This window comes from Lithobates pipiens, unplaced genomic scaffold (assembly GCF_037356315.1).
Source record: "Lithobates pipiens isolate NorthernLeopardFrog02 unplaced genomic scaffold, aLitPip1_a1.2 Scaffold_68, whole genome shotgun sequence".
Taxonomy (NCBI): domain Eukaryota; kingdom Metazoa; phylum Chordata; class Amphibia; order Anura; family Ranidae; genus Lithobates; species Lithobates pipiens.
In genome coordinates, this window is record NW_027507890.1 from 419647 (window position 1) to 438718 (window position 19072).

The 19072-nt window shown below is 42.5% G+C and overlaps 1 protein-coding gene across 1 annotated transcript in view; it reads right to left on the reverse strand.

Annotated features, from left to right (window-relative positions):
* Positions 1 to 18846, reverse strand: part of LOC143959268 (uncharacterized) — a 35959-nt gene extending 17113 nt beyond the window's left edge. The window contains exons 1-9 of the mRNA XM_077467945.1: positions 18574 to 18846; positions 3935 to 4033; positions 2803 to 2910; positions 2501 to 2554; positions 1495 to 1548; positions 1334 to 1387; positions 1052 to 1105; positions 854 to 961; positions 65 to 118 (exon numbers count right to left, since the gene is read on the reverse strand). Of these exons, the coding sequence (XP_077324071.1) occupies positions 65 to 118; positions 854 to 961; positions 1052 to 1105; positions 1334 to 1387; positions 1495 to 1548; positions 2501 to 2554; positions 2803 to 2910; positions 3935 to 4033; positions 18574 to 18846 (858 nt within the window). The remainder of the gene's footprint in view (positions 1 to 64; positions 119 to 853; positions 962 to 1051; positions 1106 to 1333; positions 1388 to 1494; positions 1549 to 2500; positions 2555 to 2802; positions 2911 to 3934; positions 4034 to 18573) is intronic.
* Between the last annotated feature and the right edge of the window lie 226 nt (positions 18847 to 19072).

Genomic DNA, 19072 nt, shown 5'->3' on the forward strand with positions numbered 1-19072 from the left:
ACAAACACAATCACAAAGTGGCTTTTTCTTTTTTTTAACAGAAGGACCAACTTGAGTGACTTACAGCAGGACCGGCATCACCACGAGCTCCAGTGCTTCCAGCGGGACCGTTTGGACCCTATAGAGAAAAAAACCCACAATATTAAGGACAGAACTTTTTAATTATGGCTATAAGTGACTTTGGTTGAAAACGTAATCCTATGGGTTTGGGTCAGTAGGTTACTTGAACTCCAGCAATGACTGCATCATTCAAGGTAAGTAACATTGAACACTGTTACTAGCCTAGTATTTCTCAACAGTTCTGTTATGTATACCTTGTTGTATGCCAGTTTATCTGAAGTACCGCAAAATTTTGTGCATTCGTTGCCAGTACCCCCCAGTCAAATATGCATACTTGTCTGTGACTGCTTGTGTTTTAAATAGCAACAATAATCCTACTATAGTACCTTTTGTATAACATATTACCTTCTGCATTCACCGAATGATATACATAATTCTGGTTCAGTCTAATATACACAAAACTCTGAACGTACAGCAATATTCTTGGGTAATTATCACTGCTAGGTAAAATATATATATATATATATATATATATATATATATATATTGCATTTTAGATCACACCTAACCCACTGAGGCCAGAACATGCCTGTGTCTACTCTAGTCCTACTATTTCTTTTCCATTCTGGAACATCCAACAGATGTTTGCACCAACCTACTCTAAGCCTTAGCCAAACCATCTATTTCAGTCTTTCAGATCTTTAACAATGAAATATTAGACCAGTTTATTGGTGCCTCTATATTAAAGCATATGGTAAACATTGTAAATGTATTTATAGATTTAATAACTTACAGCAGGGCCAGCGCTGCCATGAGCACCCAAAGGACCAGGGGAACCAGCTTCTCCTTTGGGACCTTTGGCTCCTCTATCTCCCTTAGCTCCAGCGTGACCAGCTGCACCCTGTTAAGTGAAAAAGGCTGATTACAATGATTTCCTTAGGACAATGAAAAGAAGTGTATATTTCAATAAAAAAAAAAGTTAATTACTTACAGGAGGACCAGCAAAGCCAGTTGGTCCAGCGGGACCGGCTTCACCACGTTCACCCTGCACAGAGCCAAAACAGGAAAATATTTATATTTTAAAGTGTATCAAACACCTATAACAAGCCTTTTTAAAAACTGAGCCAAAATGTATCATAATGAGAAACTAGCAACATCTCTGATAAGCATTGGTAACATTCTTGGTAAGTACTGATTCTGCTCACAAAATGGCAGACTCCACTTGCTACTTTTAAGTTACATATATTAATATAATTTTGTATTTTTCACTTACAGGTGCACCACGAGGACCAGCAACACCAGAGGGACCAGCAGGACCAGATTCACCCTAAAAAGGCAAAATAGATATCAGGGTCAGAGTAATTGCCTTGTCCTTACTGAAGGTTTACAAAATAGAGGCTGCAGTGTTCAGCTGCATCCAAGAATTGTACTTACTCTATCACCAGGACCACCAGCAGGACCGGGGGCACCAGCAGCACCAGCTGGACCCTAAAGAAGACAAATTAAAATATTAAAATAGTGTCACCATGGATACTACATCCTTGTCTTTTTTCAGTAATATAAACAGTCGTCCATCTGTCAGACACTCCTCTTCCCAGTCAGTAGGACCCCACTTCCCAACCAGTAGGACTACCTGTTCTATTTACCAGAGACACCTCTTTCCAGCCAATTGGACCACCTTGTCCCAAGTACCAGACACATCTCTACCCAGCCTGTAGGATCACATTGTCACATTTACCAGGCACACATTTTCCCAACCAGCAAAACCACCTATTCCTAGCTAGTAGATCTGTCTCTTTTTAGAAAGTAGGGCTGTCTCTTCCCATGTTCCAGACACACCTCTTCCCAGCCAAAAGGACTAAATTGTCCAATATACCAATTACACCTCTTCCTAGATAATAAGACCAAATTGTCTCAGCTACCAAATGCATCTTTTTCCAGCCAGTAGGACCACCTTTTCCCATTCAACTTGTACACCTTTTTTCCAGCCAAAGAGTCTACCTTTTCCCACCTATCAGGCACACTGCTTCTCACCCAATAGGAATACTTCATTACATCCACAAAGGCGTTCTCTACTCATACATGAAGGCTACTTTTTCTTATTAAATAAGCAGTCATCCAGCTGCCCCATAGGACCACCTCTTCCCGTGTAGTAGGTACTCCTGTGGAGATTCAATATTGCTACCTCTTTCCACTGGCCAGGCTTCAATTCAGTGGGGCCAAATATTGACACCCACAGGACATGTTTCTCCCCATCTAATAGGACCACATGGACTACCTCTTCCCCTTCCCATGTTTTCATATCCCTTACTAGTAAATTCAGTCATCAAGTAAGGCCACCACATTTTGCAGTCCTCTACCTATTCACCACGACATCCTTATCCTATTCATTTGGAATTTCTCTTCCCATTTAAAAAGGCATGATAAAAAATTTACTTACACGAGCGCCATCTCTTCCTGGGTTGCCATAATCTCCAGAATTGCCAGCATCACCCTGTAGAGTAAGAATAGACACTGCAATGTTTTTTCTGTGTATTCTATTTGTGTGTAAACCCATCCAATGAACTAACTGGGTTTTTGTTTTTTATATATATTTTGATTCTCAAACAAATTAGAGTGTCGACAATTGTTTTGGGAGCGGGAGTGTGTGTTTAATGGGTTTGAGAAAGTAATAAGTAAGGTTAACGTTTAAATTTGCATGTACTTGGTGGTACTTGTTGAGTATCTTATCTCTTATTTTACCTTCTCTCCTTTGGTTCCGGGAGTTCCAGCAGTACCTCTTTCTCCAGGAATACCAGCAGGGCCAGAAGGTCCAACGCCTCCATTCAAACCAGCAACACCGGGCTCTCCCTAGGTATGAGGAAGTCATAACGTGTTAAATCTTTAAAGAACGATCAAAGCTGTTTTGCCAAATATGTCTGTCATTTCATTATTAATATCCAGTGATGGTTACCAACATTCCACTTTCCTCAACCAATAACTTTAAAACCATCATATTCTTGGCCCCTGTGCAGTAGAGTCATGTTAATTAATGTTGTGATTTAGAAACATCCATAAATGTACCATGTCCGCTCCCAGGAATTAACTTTATTGAACAAACAAGCTGTAAGAGCAGCCTGTTGACTAAATAAAGTTGCTTTATTGAAGACAACGCGTGAGATTACCTTTTTTTGTTGCTTCTAAGAACTTTAACTGGTTAAATGACATCTGCACCTATAGAATTGGAGCTTGTGGTCACTTTGGTAGCTTTTTAGGACAATGCATTTTTATTGTGACTCTGCATGCAGATTTATGCAAACTGCACGATAACCTCTACTCAGTTTAGGAATACTACAGTTCTTTGGGTTCTAGCCACTTCCAGTTGGCTACTCACTCTGTCCCATGGCATATATTTACCTGTTCAATTTATTGTCTGTCTTATAGATAGTTCAGAAATGAACAGTTGATAATAAGCCACAGTAAAGGGCAGGTGGCCAAGAAGCATTGTTGGGGACCAATTAGAAGACCAGGGCAAGAGACAGGCAGGTGAAGGTAAAATGACCCACAACTAAAGGCAACAGATCAGAAGTGGATAACAGAGACCAAGCTAGAGACCGAGTCATTACGTGAAGGTCAGAAACAGATTCTAGAGAGTATGCTGAGTTATAACCAGGAGTAACAGATCAGGATAATTGCAGGAAGACTTGTTAGGGTGCTGGCAAGTAGTAACAACATGTTTAGTATAAATTCCTGGCCTAAATCTGAAGAAGTCAGAAAAAGGGAAAGGTGAGGGAATGATTTGCTGATTAAACTACAGCTGTAATGCTCATGAGCTTTATTTTCAAAGCATATGTTTTATATCCCTTATATTCTTTTATTACAACACCCAAAATACCTTTTGTCCATCAGGTCCAGGAGTTCCAGATGGGCCACGGGATCCCAAAGGTCCATGAGGGCCAACACCACCACTTTCACCAGGGGCACCACGTTCACCCTGTGTTGGGATAAATACAATTAGGATACATTTTTTAACTCTCAATTCATCAACTATATAATCAAAAATTTTTAAAACCTACTGTAGCAAATAGCAGTCTGTGGGATTTTCCTGACCCCCAGGGAAGAAACAGGATGTAGCGACCTCAGCAGCAGGCATTCTGAATGTGGTACGCACCAAATCAGTATAATATTGCACCTGTTTTCTGAGCTCCTGGGAGGGGGGTACTCTCTCCTCTTCCTCTGATTCCTCCGACTGCTCAAGATCCCTGCCCCAAGATAGGGATCTCTCCTCATTGTCAGAAGTGTCATCTGAAAGAGGAATCTCAGCAGAGGGAGGGGATCTACCCCTTTTCCTGCTATCTTTCAGCGAAGCTGAAATAAAATTCATGATTCTCCCTTCAAAACCCTCCAATGTAGCCCTAAGGGAGTCCTCAGTGACAAATACCGGGGCTGAAATATTAGGAGAGGCTGCAAAACCTGACAGGGGCACTGACTCATCCTGTGAGGCTGGTTCCAGTCTTGCAGGGGGGGATGGTAACCTACAGGCATTTTTAGAACCCTTAGACCTAGGCGGTGATTTACCAGTGCCCTTGTTACCTCCCCCTGAGACCCTCTTACGAGGAGACATAGTCCTAAGCTACAAAGAAGAGGTACTAGTACAAAGTGCAATCACTGTTGTGCTCAAAGTCTCACAATAAATATATATGCTTAAATTGCACAACCTGATGCTGAGTAGGTGTCTTAGGTTTGTCTGGTTCCAATCCCTTAGGATGCTTACTGCCCACAGCTCCTGTGTCTCCACTTACAGCCCCCTAGCGCTCTGGGCTTTGAAAACTACCGCCTGGCGCCTGCGCAGTACAGCGCCGTGCACACCGGCGTGCACAGCTCGCAACCACACTCCCCCCCATTAGCACGGGGGCGCGCTCGGCACACGTGCATGAGGACCGCCGGCCATCCAGGGGGGGGAAGGGGATAGCCATCGGAGCTGCGTGGGACCCCCAGACTATGTGGGACCCCTGCGCTACCTTCATTGTGGCAGAGATCGCAGTGGAGACGTGAGTCATCTGGGAGAACCAGGCTTCACTGAGCGTGTGTATCTGAAAGGAATGTAAGTATGCATCAGGCTGCTCTTACTCCCTGTAGTGGTGGAAAACAGGTAAGACATACAACTACTCAATGAAGAAATCCATAATATATAATTTATATAGGATTAACTTCCCTTACCTGTCCTCGCCGCAGGAATTGCTGAAAACAGACAGATTCCAGCCTTCACCCATCACGGCGGGCAGAGTTGTGCCAACCTTCAGGATTTTTTGGGTTCCTTCTCAGAGGAACCTCTTACCTGGACCTTGTAAAAGACTCTGCCAGAAACTTTCGTGCCACATGTGTAAACAGTACACCAAGTCTGGTTTTCCCAGAGCCCAGTCTTCCAATAGGAGAGGACTTACAGGCAAAACCTTGTTTCTTCAGATGACGAGGCCCGGGTACCATACCATCTTGGGAGTCAAAATATCGGCCCGAGATATGGATCCGGTTATTGTAGCCCTTAGGCCCCCGCAGGGACCTGCACAGAGCTTTCTTCATAGCACATGTTTTACGTGACCAACCACCATGGACACTGGCGAAAAAACTGAGGTGCCTCCCATATGGGGGGGTTATATAGGGGAGGAATTTTCCTTAATTGGGGGTTAACCAGTGTCCAATCACCAGAGGTGCCTATATAACCCACTATGTAATGAAGCTCCTGTGTCCCATGATGTATGATCAAGAAAATGGGCTAACTTTAGTGGTTTTTTTTTTTAATTCACTAAAGTGTATAAAAAGTTTCAACGACCACCATTTTACTCTATAGGGTCTTTGCTAAATATACTGTTTGGGGGTTTTAAGTAATTGTCTAGCAAAAAATACTGATTGATATTGCAACAAATGTCAGAAAAAGTCCCAGTCAGCAAGTGGTTAAAGCAGAGTTCAGCCCGCCCCTTTAAAATCGGCTGGTCAGATGCTGCCGCCACCATTGCAGATAAGGGAACCCGGAAATGTAGCCTTTCGCCTTCATGCCCGGGTCCCTACTGCAAATGGGCGAAGCGCGCTGCACTCTCTCACTGGCCTGGCAGAAGAGGAGGAAAGGGACCGAGCTGCTGATGTAATTTGCCATTGCCTGGCCTCCCGGAAGTGGGGTTAGGGTACCTGTAAAAAACAGGTACACCCACTGGAAGGTGCCAAATGTGGCATCGGAGGGGGGTAGGGATCAGATAAGTGGAAGTTCCGCTTTTGGGTGGAACTCCGCTTTAAGTTCATACAGCGACCAGTTTTCCTGTACTTGACGCTGTAATTTTATAGTCTAGCTTGCAGTGCCATCTTCTGGCAGATTTAACTGCAGTGCAGTGTATTAGTGGTGCATAGGAATTTTTTTGTATTTAAAAAAAAAAAATTAAGAATTGAACAAGATGCCCCAGACCGCAAGTCTAAAAAAGCCTACCAAAACCCCATCCTAATAAGCAAGACAATTTGAAAAAACATATACTCCTCTAGGGAGAGGACTTTAACATGGGCAGGTGGTCATAAAGGCATACAAAATTATATCAAAAATACAAAACATAGTTTAATAATAATAATAATTAAAACAGTGTAAGATACCATATACATTGGAAATGTTTACAGACATAAAGTAACAAGTACATGAAAAATATACATATCCTGTTGTATCGTCTATTTCCTTGATCCAACTGTAAGAAAACACCCCACAGTGGACGAAGGGCAAAAAACCCAACGCGTTTCGAGAATGTAAATATATACTCTCTTCATCAGGGGTATAGACAAATTGCATTAAATAGAAAACAGGAAATCTGCAAACAAAATGACACAAAATTAGGTATCTAAGTCAGAACAAACATACCCAGACAAATAAGAATAGAAAATTAGGAACAATTGTGGGGTGTTTTCTTACAGTTGGATCAAGGAAATAGACGATACAACAGGATATGTATATTTTTCATGTACTTGTTACTTTATGTCTGTAAACATTTCCAATGTATATGGTATCTTACACTGTTTTAATTATTATTATTATTAAACTATGTTTTGTATTTTTGATATAATTTTGTATACCTTTATGACCACCTGCCCATGTTAAAGTCCTCTCCCTAGAGGAGTATATGTTTTTTCAAATTGTCTTAAAAAAAAATAAGTTTATTTTTTCAGGTATTTTTCATCAGAAAAATGTGTCACGGAGGACGTCATTATCTTTCAACTGCCTGCCCAGCCATGGGTGAGATGAAAAGTCCACCTTCCATCTCCCACCACCACCTAGCCTTTCCCTTGGCTTAATAATGGCAGCATCTGGTTAAACACATACACAACCTCACAGGTTGAATCGAATGGACCGGTGCCTTTATTTAACTTTACCAACTATGTAACAAGAGCCTACAGGCAGCATCTGTTATCTGTTATCCACTATCTTAGTTTACACACCTTGGAGGTGTCACCCTTATATTTATTTCTGATGCAACCTCTGCCTGCAATCCAATATAAGACACAGAACATGCTAATAAAAATGTTTACTCTTAGGCCTCTTTCACACGGGGCGGATCAGTAATGATCCTCGCCGTGAAGATCCGCTCGCTCAGCGGGGATCGCTCCGTTGTCCCCGCTGAGCTTGCTGCGGACAGGGCGGTCTCCGCACACTGTGCGGGGACCGCCCTGTCAGCTCTCCGCTCTCCTCTATGGGGATCGGACGAGCACGGACCGTGTGTCCGTGTTCGTCCGATCCGTTCTGCAGACGGATAGAAAAATAGGATTTTCCTCCGTCTGCAGAATCGGACTGTTGCGGAGGCGGACGAAATCGGGTGTCTGCAGATGCTCATCCGCAGACACCCGCTATCCCATAGGGATGAATGGATGTCCGTATTTCATCCGCAAACGGATGGATGAAATACGGACATACCATCAGCATGTGTGAAAGGGGCCTAAGGTTGGCTCAGGAACATTACCAGTTTATAGTCATCCTAGAGAATTTTTATACATGTGTTATTAATTTTTTTTTTTTACAGTAGGGATGAGCCGAACACCCCCCGGTTCTGTTCGCATTAGAACTTTCGAACGGACCGAAAATTCGTATGAACTTTAGAACCCCATTGAAGTCTATGGGACTCGAAAGTTTGAAATAAAATGTGCTAATGTTAATGGCTAATGTGCAAGATATTGTCCTAAAAAGGATTTAGGGACCCCGCTCCCGCCCCAGGGGACATCGATCAATGGCAATTTTTTTTTAAAAACTGATGTTTTTTCGGGAGCACTGATTTTAATGTTAATCAAAGTGAAATATTCCTTTAAATATTGTGCCGGGTGGGGGTGTCTATAGTATGCCTGTGAAGTGGAACGTGTTTCCCGTGTTTAGAACAGTCCCTGCACAAAATTACATTTAACGGAAAAAAAGTCATTTAAAACTGCTTGCGGTTTTAATGTAATGTCTGGTTCTGTCAATACGGATAAAAATCATTGAGAAAAAAATAGCATGGGTAGCCCCCCCTGCCCATTACCAGCTCCTTTGGGTCTTGTACAGATATTAAGGGGATCCCCGTACCCAAATTAAAAAAGCAAAGGCATGGGGCCCCCAGGCCCTATATACTCAGAACAGCAGTATACAGGAGGTGCAAACAAGACAGGGACTGTGTAGGCTTGTTGTGTTAAGTAGAATCTGTTTGTAATTTTGAACTGGTACATTTTTAAAGTGTAGCTCCAGTCAAAAAATCTATTTTTAAGCTTTTTTGAAAACATAGGAAAGGGTTATCACCCCTGTTTAATTTTTTGGGCCGTTTGTCTTTTTTCATCTCACTTCCTGTTGTCTCCTTCAGTTTGCAAGTAGGAGACGTTTGTAAGTTGGATGTTTGAATGTAGGAGCCTGCCCTATATGCTCTGCAGAAATGTGGGCCTAAGGTATGGTGTTGCCACAACACTGTAAGCCCCCAAAGTGACTCTTGGTGGGCGCTGGAGCGCCCTGCTGTGAATGATTATATCAAGAATTGTAATAACATGACATTGTCGAACAGTGGTAGAAAAAGTAGGCCTTTGGTGGTTGTGGTGGTGCTGGTGCCACAACATTATAAGTCCTCACAGGTACTCTCGGTGGAGCGCAGGAATGGGCCCTGCTGTGAAATATTGTATCAAGAATTGTAATTACATGCCCCTGTTAAACAGAGGCTGAAAAATTGGGCCTTAGGCACTGGTGCTGGTGCCATGACACTGCAACCTCTCCCAGATACTCTAGTTGAAGTTCAGGAATGAGCCCTGCTGCAAAGCATTGCATCAAAAATTTTAATTACATGCCCCTGTTAAACAGGGGCTGAAAAATTGGGCCTTAGGCACTGGTGCTGGTGCCACGACACTGCAACCTCTCCCAGATACTCTAGTTGGAGTGCAGGAATGAGCCCTGCTGAAAGGCATTGCATCAAAAATTTTAATTACTGGGGTCAAAACACCACTATGTCTCTAAAATTTGTCTCCTGGAACGTGAATGGGTTGAATGTCCCTGAAAAACGATCCAGTTGTCTAGCGGATCTATGGAGGCAAAGACCTCATGTAGTCTTCCTACAAGAGACCCACTTACGGGCAGACCAGATACCAAAACTCTACAGTAAACACTTCCCAGTAGCATACCACAGCACCTCTCCCACCTCCAAATCGAAGGGCACGTGTATCCTCCTCACCAAAAGAGTACCGTGGCGGCTGATAGATCTCCAGACAGATGGAGAAGGCAGATACCTATTTCTTAAAGGCACGCTTTACTCGCAGACCTTTACCCTCGCGAACCTGTACCTGCCGAACGTGGACCAGCTTCCGGCTCTATGATGCTTGCCTAAATGCCCTGGCCTCCTTCACGGAGGGAACCTTGGTCATAGGAGGCGACTTCAACCTCACCATTGACCCTTGCAAAGACTCCTTGACGGGTACTTCCGCCCTGTCCGTGAGAGTGTGTAACCAAGTTAGAGCTATTCCACTCCTACCGCTTGATAGACATATAGCGCACTCTCCATCCACAAGAGAGGGACTACACGTTCTTCTCTGCGGTGCATGGCTCATATTCGAGGATAGACTTGTTTTTGGTCTCCCACAGCACGATCCCATTGGTCACGAACGCCCAGATTGGACATATAGCCCTGTCAGATCATGCTCCGATCTCCATGGTGTTGGGCTTGCATCAAGAAGCATTCAGCCCAAACACCTGGAGGCTAAATGAGTCCCTCCTGAAGGACCTGGAGGTTCACTCAGACATATCCCGGTAAATAGAGCATTTCTTTGAGAACAATAAAGATTCGGTTCCCAAACCCCCTAACGGTGTGGGCTGCACATAAGTGTTATATTAGGGGAATGCTTATTAAGCATGGACACAGACTCAAGGCAGCTAGAGCAAAAACCCTCTCTGACCTGATCTCCAAATAACACGCATGCGAGAAACACCATAAGTCTCAACCAAACAGCGCCCTAGAGGCAGAAGTAGTAGGCCTCCGAGAACAAATTAGAGAGCATTCCCTTTTTCAATCTAAAAACAAGCTTTTATGGGCTCATAGATCATTCTACGAACATGGGAACAAATGCAGCAGATCTCTAGCAAACGCTATACGGGCTCAACGTAGCGCCTCTCATGTCCCGGCCATATCCTCTGCCATGGGCACTAAACTCCACGACTCAGCAGACATAGCGGAGAACTTACGTGCCTTTTACAAAACCCTCTACAACTTGCACCCTCAATCATCGGGAGACGGTCTTCAAGACCGATTGGAAGCTATTGTGTCCTACCTCGCAGCAGCGAATGTACCCTCTCTTAGTAGAGTCACTCTCACAACCTATCTCTCCAGAGGAGCTTGCATCAGCCCTGGCGAGTTTGCCCAAGGGCAAAGCCCTGGCCCGGATGGGTTTACAGTCCCCTATTATAAAGCATTCCAAACCCAGCTAGCTGCACACTTCACTACAGCCCTTAACGCAATTTTTGAAGGCCAGTCCGTTCCCCCAGACCTCCTTCAGGCCAGAATTTCTGTCATACCCAAACCAGAGAAGGACCCGCTTCTTTGTTCTAGTTATAGGCCTACCTCACTACTTAATTGTGACCTCAAACTATTTACAAAAATTCTGGCAGAGAGGCTAGGGCCTATGCTTCAACACATGGTACCTATGGACCAAGTGGGCTTTATTCGCAATAGAGAGGCGAGAGACAGCACTACGAGGACCATTGATGTAATAGCTAGGGCCAGACATCTTAAAATCCCGATTATGCTCTTATCTGTAGATGCCGAAAAGGCGTTTGACAGGGTGAGCTGGACTTTCTTGTTGGCCACCCTGTGGCACCTTGGTATGCTGGCCTCCATGTTATCGTGGATAAAGGCCCTCTATTTGTCCCCTACAGCGGCAGTTAGGGTGAATGGGGTTACCGCTAATCGTTTCAGAATTAGCAACGGCACCAGGCAGGGCTGCCCGATGTCCCCCCTGCTATTCATACTCTCATTAGAACCCCTGCTTCAACACATCAGGCTCTCCCCAGCGTTAAAGGGCTAGAAAAAAAATCATATCATCATAGGGTCGCTGCCTATGCAGAGGGATCTGTTGTTTTACGTCTCAGAGCTGCACACTTCCCTACCGGTCCTTCTGTCTGAAATACGACGGTATGGAGATCTGTCGGACTTCAAAATCAATCTGCAAAAGTCGGAGGCGCTCAATGTTTCCCTCCCCCCCAGCACACAAGCCCGTATAGGCAGTAATTTTCCTTTCCGCTGGGCACCTCAAGCCATCCAATATTTAGGCACTAAGATCCCCTTGAACCCACATCTTATTTATCAACTAAACTTCCAACCCCTCTTAAAAACCTTCGCTTTAGACCTAGAGAGATGGAAGAATTTGGTGGGCTCATGGTTTGGTAGGTGTAACGTTCTAAAGATGAACGTAATGAGGAGATTACTGTACCTCTTACAGGCCCTGCCCATCAAGATTCCCCAGACTTTCTTCAGAGCATTGCACTCCACATTTGTTAGATACATTTGTCAGAATAGGCCACGAGACTCGGCCGGACCTTACTACAGAGACCAAAACACAGAGGTGGGGTTGGACTTCCTGATCTGGCATTGTATTACACGGCTGTCCATATGAATAGGACAGTGGACTGGTGCAGACACCTGCCTAGTAAATTGTGGGTGCGGCTAGAGCGTGAATCAGTCCCATTCCCCATTGAGGGATTGCCCTGGAGTGGGACCGGCCTCACTGGTTTGACTCAGGCGCATCCTCTCATTGAGCCCACTCTGCAGGAACTGAGCAGGTACTTTAAACTGGCGAGGGTACCCAGCTTCCCCATAATAGGACACCCACACTTTCTGCCAGGCACCTCAGATAGGTCCTTTCAAATCCATTGGGATCAGGACCTGGTGCGAGCCTCTATTTTCATGGGAGCGGGAGAATGGGGAGATCTCTTTGAAGTATATACGGAACTGGAGGCTTCCGCGATGGGCAGATGGAGACTGCCCCAACTTTCCCATTTCCTCAAATCCCTACCAAGGATTGACAACTTAAGTAGATCTTTGACCCCGTTTGAGGAGCTCTGCATAGGGGAAGGACCGCTACGCAGGTCCCTCTCCTGTTCATATAGCATCCTACTGGAACATACATCACAGGTGGACCCCTCATTCCTTAAAAAATGGGAAAGAGACCTCAATATCCAGTTTACAGAGGACCAAAAGAATCGGATACTCCTTTTTGCTCATAAGTCTTCCTTATACAGCATATACCAAGAAATCACGTACAAAATTTTGACTCGCTGGTACAGAACTCCCACAGTGTTAGCTGCCATCTTTCACACAGCCCGATGTGTTGGAGGTGTGGCACGCAAAATGGAACATTACTACACATCTTCTGGGAGTGCCCGACCCTGACCATGTTCTGGAGACAAGTTCTCCGGATCATCTACAATCTTACTAACATTGACCTCCAGGATAACCCTGCAGCAATATTTCTCAACTTGACTCCCATGTCTAGCAGGAAATATTGTAAATCTCTGCTGAAGCACCTCTTTTTTTTTTTTTTGTTACCACTCAGTAAGATTTGTTATTTATGGATTCTAATCAGATTGACTGTCTGAATCTTATCCTGTGTACTTAACATCATTGTGGCAAAAGTTTCGTTTTCTTTTCTCAATCTCTTTTATTTATTTTATTTTATTTTATTTTTTTCCTTTTATAAGCTTAATTCAGTTTAATATTTTTCATTAAAAAAAAGAAGCCGTACATATATAGAGAAAAAGGGGAAAAAGAAAGAAAAGAAAAACCAACACTAAAATTGACATCTACTTGGTTATCATTGCCAACTTATTCTACTACCTTATCTCTTTATTTAACTCCTTATTTTGTTAGATTTTTCCACACCCACCCTTCCCTCTTCTCCCCATCTGTTGACCTTCCCCTTACCCACTACTCTTTATTCCATTAATGCTTGGGAATAATGCTTCGTCTTTTTAAATATTCTCCACTTTTACCACGTTCTGCGGTATTTTATCATTTTATTTTCCTCCATTTTTCTTAGGTATTCCATATTATTGATATATTCTATTCTTTGGATCCAATCTCTGATCAGGGGTTGTTTCACCTGTAACCAATTTTTTGGTATTAAAGCTTTTGCGGCATTGAGTAAAACGGGTGTTAATGAGTTTTGTATACTTCTTTTGAAATGCTTACTCGTTTTTACATCTACCCCTAAAAACAAACATTCCCCTGGGGTTAAAGGTATTTTTTGCCCTGTTATTTTCTCTATATATTCTGTAATTTTACTCCAATATTGGTTTATTACTGGGCATTCCCACCAGAAGTGGAATATCGTTCCCTGTTTCCCACATTTTCTCCAGCATAACTTGGAGTTGGATGGTTCCATTCTATGTAATTTATCTGGTATTAAATGCCATCTCATTAGGCATTTATAATTTACTTCCATTGATCTTATATCAAATACAGAATGATATACTGAGTTAATCATTTGGGTCTCATCAACTTCATAACCCAAGTCCCTCTCCCATTTAGCTATCAATGGGATATGTCCTTGGCCTTCTATTTCCGATAAACAGTCGTATAGCTGTGAGACACAATGTTTAACTGCTCTTTTCTTTGTACATAATTTTTCCATTGCTGTTAACCTTTTTTCATTTCTTATTGGTTTTGGGATGGAATTAACGAAGTGCTGAATCTGGAGGTATTCCCAGTCCTTCAATATTTGCCAATTGTGCTTCGTCATTAAATCTTGTTTTGACATTATCTTCCCCTCCCTTATAATGTCTTTTAATTGTAAGTCCCTCATTCGATTCCCTAGTGATGTGTCGTGCCCTGGTGTAAAAAAACTCGTTCCCTCCAGAGGGATTAATGGTGAATTATATTGCCATTTGTTTTTACGCTGTGTTGTGTCCCATTTTTTTAGTGCCGTTAAAGTGATTTCGTGCGTCCTACTACTAATTGCTCTAAATTTTGGTGGAATCCATATGTTTTTTTTTAATTGTGACCCGGTCAATATCTCCTCCATTTTTGCCCATTTCTTTTTCGTGTTTTGATTTGTCCATTCAACCAATCTCGTAAAAATAATTGCTAAATAATATCTGTGAATGTCAGGTAGTGCCATTCCTCCCCTATTTTTTTTCCTAGTTAATAAATTAAATTTTATCCTGGGTTTTTTATTTTGCCAAATAAATTTTGAAAATAATGTTCTTAATAAATTAAAAAAAACCTATAGGAATATTTATCGGAAGCATTTGCATTTTGTATATAATTTTTGGTAATACCACCATCTTCAGCACATTGATTCTTCCCATCCAAGATATTTTTCCTTTATTTAACTTCATTAATTCCGCTTTGACTTCGTTTATCAACGGGACATAATTAGCTTGATATAACCCCCCGGATTGTTTTTGTTATTTTGATCCCTAAATATGTTATTTCTTTCCCATGTGAAAGGGAATTTATGCCGTATCTTTTCTTCCTCATGCAGATCTAATCCGATATTCAGGATAACTGTTTTAATTGGGTTTATTTTAAAATTAGAAAGGGCCCCGTAGTCTCTGATCTCCTTCGTCATACCTAATAGAGATGTTTGGGGGTTGATCAAGTATAGGAGTATGTCGTCCGCGTATGCCGCCACTTTATGTTCTTCCCCCCCCATTCTTATACCTTCTATGTCTGGGTTGTTACGAATTTTTGCTAATAAGGGTTCCAGAGCTAACACGTATAGCAATGGCGAAAGGGGACACCCCTGTCTTGTACCATTCTGCATATCGAACGCGGACGACATACTCCCATTTACCCCCACTCTGGCTGATGGATAAGTATATAGATTGTTTACCCATTTTAGCATTTTTGGGCCAAGTCCCATTGACTGTAATGTTTCCATTATAAAGCTCCAATCGACTCGGTCAAAAGCTTTTTCTGCGTCGATCGAGACCAAAATCATTGGAGGATTGGTTTCCTTATCATTCCCCATTAATAACAGCGTTCGCAAACTGTTATCGCGGCCCTCCCTCCCTGGTACAAATCCTGCTTGATCTTCGTTGATCAATTCTGGGAGTAGGTTTTTTATCCTCGTTGCCAACACTTTTGCATACAATTTAATATCCGTATTCAAAAGTGCTATTGGACGGTAATTAGAGCAACTCGAGGGATCTTTACCCAGTTTTGGAATTAGTATGATATTAGCTAGGAGTGATTCTTTCCTCGGGAGCTCATCCAGTTTGTTCCAGAGTTTACATAACTGTGGGACCAACAGCTGTTTGAATTTTTTATAATACCTGATGGTGAAACCATCTGGTCCTGGGCTTTTCCCGTTGGGCATGTCCTTTATTGCATACTCAATTTCCTCTGGAGTGATTGGAGCCTCTAGGCTATTAGACATTTCGGGGGTTATCTTTGGTAGATCAACTTCCCTCAGGTATTCTTGTATTTTAATTTTCCTGGTCTCCTTCTGACTTTCAGTCTCCTTGTTCCTGATTGAGTATAGGGCGCTATAATATGTTTTAAACGCGTTTGCTATTTCTGATGTTCTGTATTTTATTTCACCATTCGCGTTTTTGATTTTTTCTATATAATTAATAGCTTTTTTATCCCTTACTATTCTAGCCAGTTGTTTCCCCAGTTTATTACCCCACATGTATCTTTCTTTAGCTACGTGTTTATAGGTCTTTCTTACTTCTTGCTCCAATCTATTGTTTAGTTGCATACGTTTATGTATTATTTCTTTATATGTGTTTTTATCGAGTTGACCCTTATGTTTTTGTTCTAATAAATGAAGTTCTTTTTTTAAATCGTTTAGCTTCTTTTCACTCTCTTTTTTTACCCAGGATCCTATGGATATTAATTTCCCCCTGATTAGGGCTTTGTGGGCCTCCCAGAGTGTAGCCCTTGGGATCTCCTCTGAGTCATTGGTTAGAAAATATTGTTCAATTTCATATTTAATAGTGTTTTCTGTTTCCACATCCTCCAGAAGGGACTCATTTAGTCTCCATAACCCTTTACTATATTCTCTTCCTAGATCTTTTAATTTTATTATTACAGGTGCGTGATCCGAGAGGGTTATAGATCCTATTTTAACTTCCAATATATTTTCTAGTAGTTCATGGTCTACAAATATATAGTCCAATCTAACATACATATCGTGTACTGTGGAATAGTATGTGTAATCCTTTTTCCTTAAATTAAGTATGCGCCAGGTGTCCATTAATTGATGCTGCAGCATCTTCTTTTTCAAGGTTCTATGTTGTTTGATTTCGTGTACCATGCCCAGTGAAGTGCTATCTATATACGGATCCATGGCGAAGTTTAGATCCCCTCCCAAGATTATATGGCCCTGTTTGCATGTTTCTAAAGTATTCAGCATTTTGTTTAAATATTTCTTTGGGCCTTTATTGGGACAGTATATATTTACTAATGTGTATCTAACTCTTTCTATTAGTCCTTTTACAAATAAGTACCTCCCCTGTGGATCCGTTTTTATTTCTTCTACTTTCCAATTGACTTTTTTAGAAATCCCAATTGCCACTCCCCTAGAGCCCCTGATTGGGGTGTCTGCATAATACCACGTTGGAAAATTCTGTGTGTTTAATCTAATACTTAAGTCTAGAGCCAAATGCGTTTCTTGTAAAAACACGATGTCTGCTGAATAACCCTCCAGCTCCCTTAGTATATTGTACCTTTTTTTTGGAGAATTCATTCCTCTGACGTTGTATGTTACTATTTTGATTTCCGGCATTATACGTGTTTAACATTTTTTCGATCCTTTTTTAGTAGTGGCAATGGTTTCTTGTCAACAGATTTAACCCTCCCCCCCCTCCCTCTACCCACCTCCCATTCCCCCTTTACCCTCCCATTTACCCTCCCGTCCTTCCCCCCTCCCTGACCCCTCTTCAGATGTAAAATTGACCCACTGGTCCGGGACCTTTTATCTGGAACTCCCTCGTTCCATTTGTCCCTTGGCCCTAGGGTGGAATTCTGTTTAACGGTGTCGTCACCCAACTCGCCTTTCATTGACAAGGTGATTATCCCGCATACCAGGGGCACCCCAACCCCCACCGCACCCTCCCCCCCACCCCCCCAATTCCACCCAACCCGCCCCACCCCCCTCCCCCCCAGCAAAGCCAAGGGGGAAAGGGGAGGGGCAAGGCGAATGCGAGCAGGGAGAGGCGATCCAAAAAACTAGAACTCCACCTTCTCAATAATTTACATCTCTATCGACCTCTCCCTCCCCCCCCTCCACCTCCCGGCAGAGAGGGGCGGGGTTGTTTCCCATCTCCCCCCCATCTCCTCCCCCCTCCACCCCCCTGGGACCGGGACCCCCAGTTTTCTACAAAATTCTGCAGTTTCTTCAAGAAATCTTAATCTTGCTGTGCGGCCATTTTTTTTTCCTATTAAACTTGCAGGGAAACCCCAGTTATATTGCACTTCATTCTCAAACAGAACTGTCAATAACGGTTTTAAGGCTCTTCTCCTCCTCAAGGTTTCCTGTGCAAAATCTTGGAATATCTGAATGTCGTTCCCTTCATATCTTAATGGTGTTTTTGCTCTTATGTTCCTCCATATTTGATATTTTTCCTCTTCGTTTTGGAATCGCACTATAATGTCCCGTGGCATTTCTTGTGGGAGACCTTTGGGTTTCCTTACTCTGTGCACTCTTTCTACATTTATTACGTTAGTTATCTCTTTATTCACTAAGGGGTTACAAATCTTCTTGATTATATCATTCAGATCCTCTCGTTGTTGTGCGTCTGGAACTCCTCGGATTCTTAGGTTTTTTTCTTCTGTCTCTATTTTCTTGATTTTCGATCTTATATGCTTGCTCTTGTTGTGCTTTTTTTAAACTTTGTATTTCTACTTCCTGGTTTTTTATTATATTCGTATCTCTTTCCACTTTTTTCTCTACTTCTTCTACTCTTTCTAGTATGTGTCCAAGATTCTTATGTAATCTTTCCATTTCGGATTTCATAGTATTTTCCAGGGCTGCAAACATAGATATTATCTCATTTTTAGTGGGCAATACTTGGCGGTTATCTTGTTGTACCTGTTGAATTATTAAGGGTTCTACATCTCGATCTAGTTCAGTTATTGGGTCTATTCCTTCTTCTGATGGTACATCAAGTAATGTTTCTGAGTCATGTACGGAGATATTTTGAGTTTGATGTTTCCTTTTCTCTTTTTTGCTCTTTTCTCTCTCCTTTTTATCACTGCTTTCCGCCTGTTGGGGTTTGTTGTGTTGAGGTTTTTCAACGTGCTGCTTATCTGTAGCTACTGTCTGTGTAATGTACTTATTCATTGCACCGGGACTGGTAATCAAGCTCCGGCGTGGTGATTTCGAAACAGCCCCTGCTTTTACTGTTTTTCCCTTCATCTGGCACCGCGATATTTGAGCACCTTTATTACTCTTGTAATGGCTACTCAGATGTGATTTTAAGATTTTTTCTCTGTCGCAGTGTTTACGTGCTACCGTCGAGATGGCGCTAATACCCCCTTATTCCATTCTCAGCATACTCGTTTTTTCA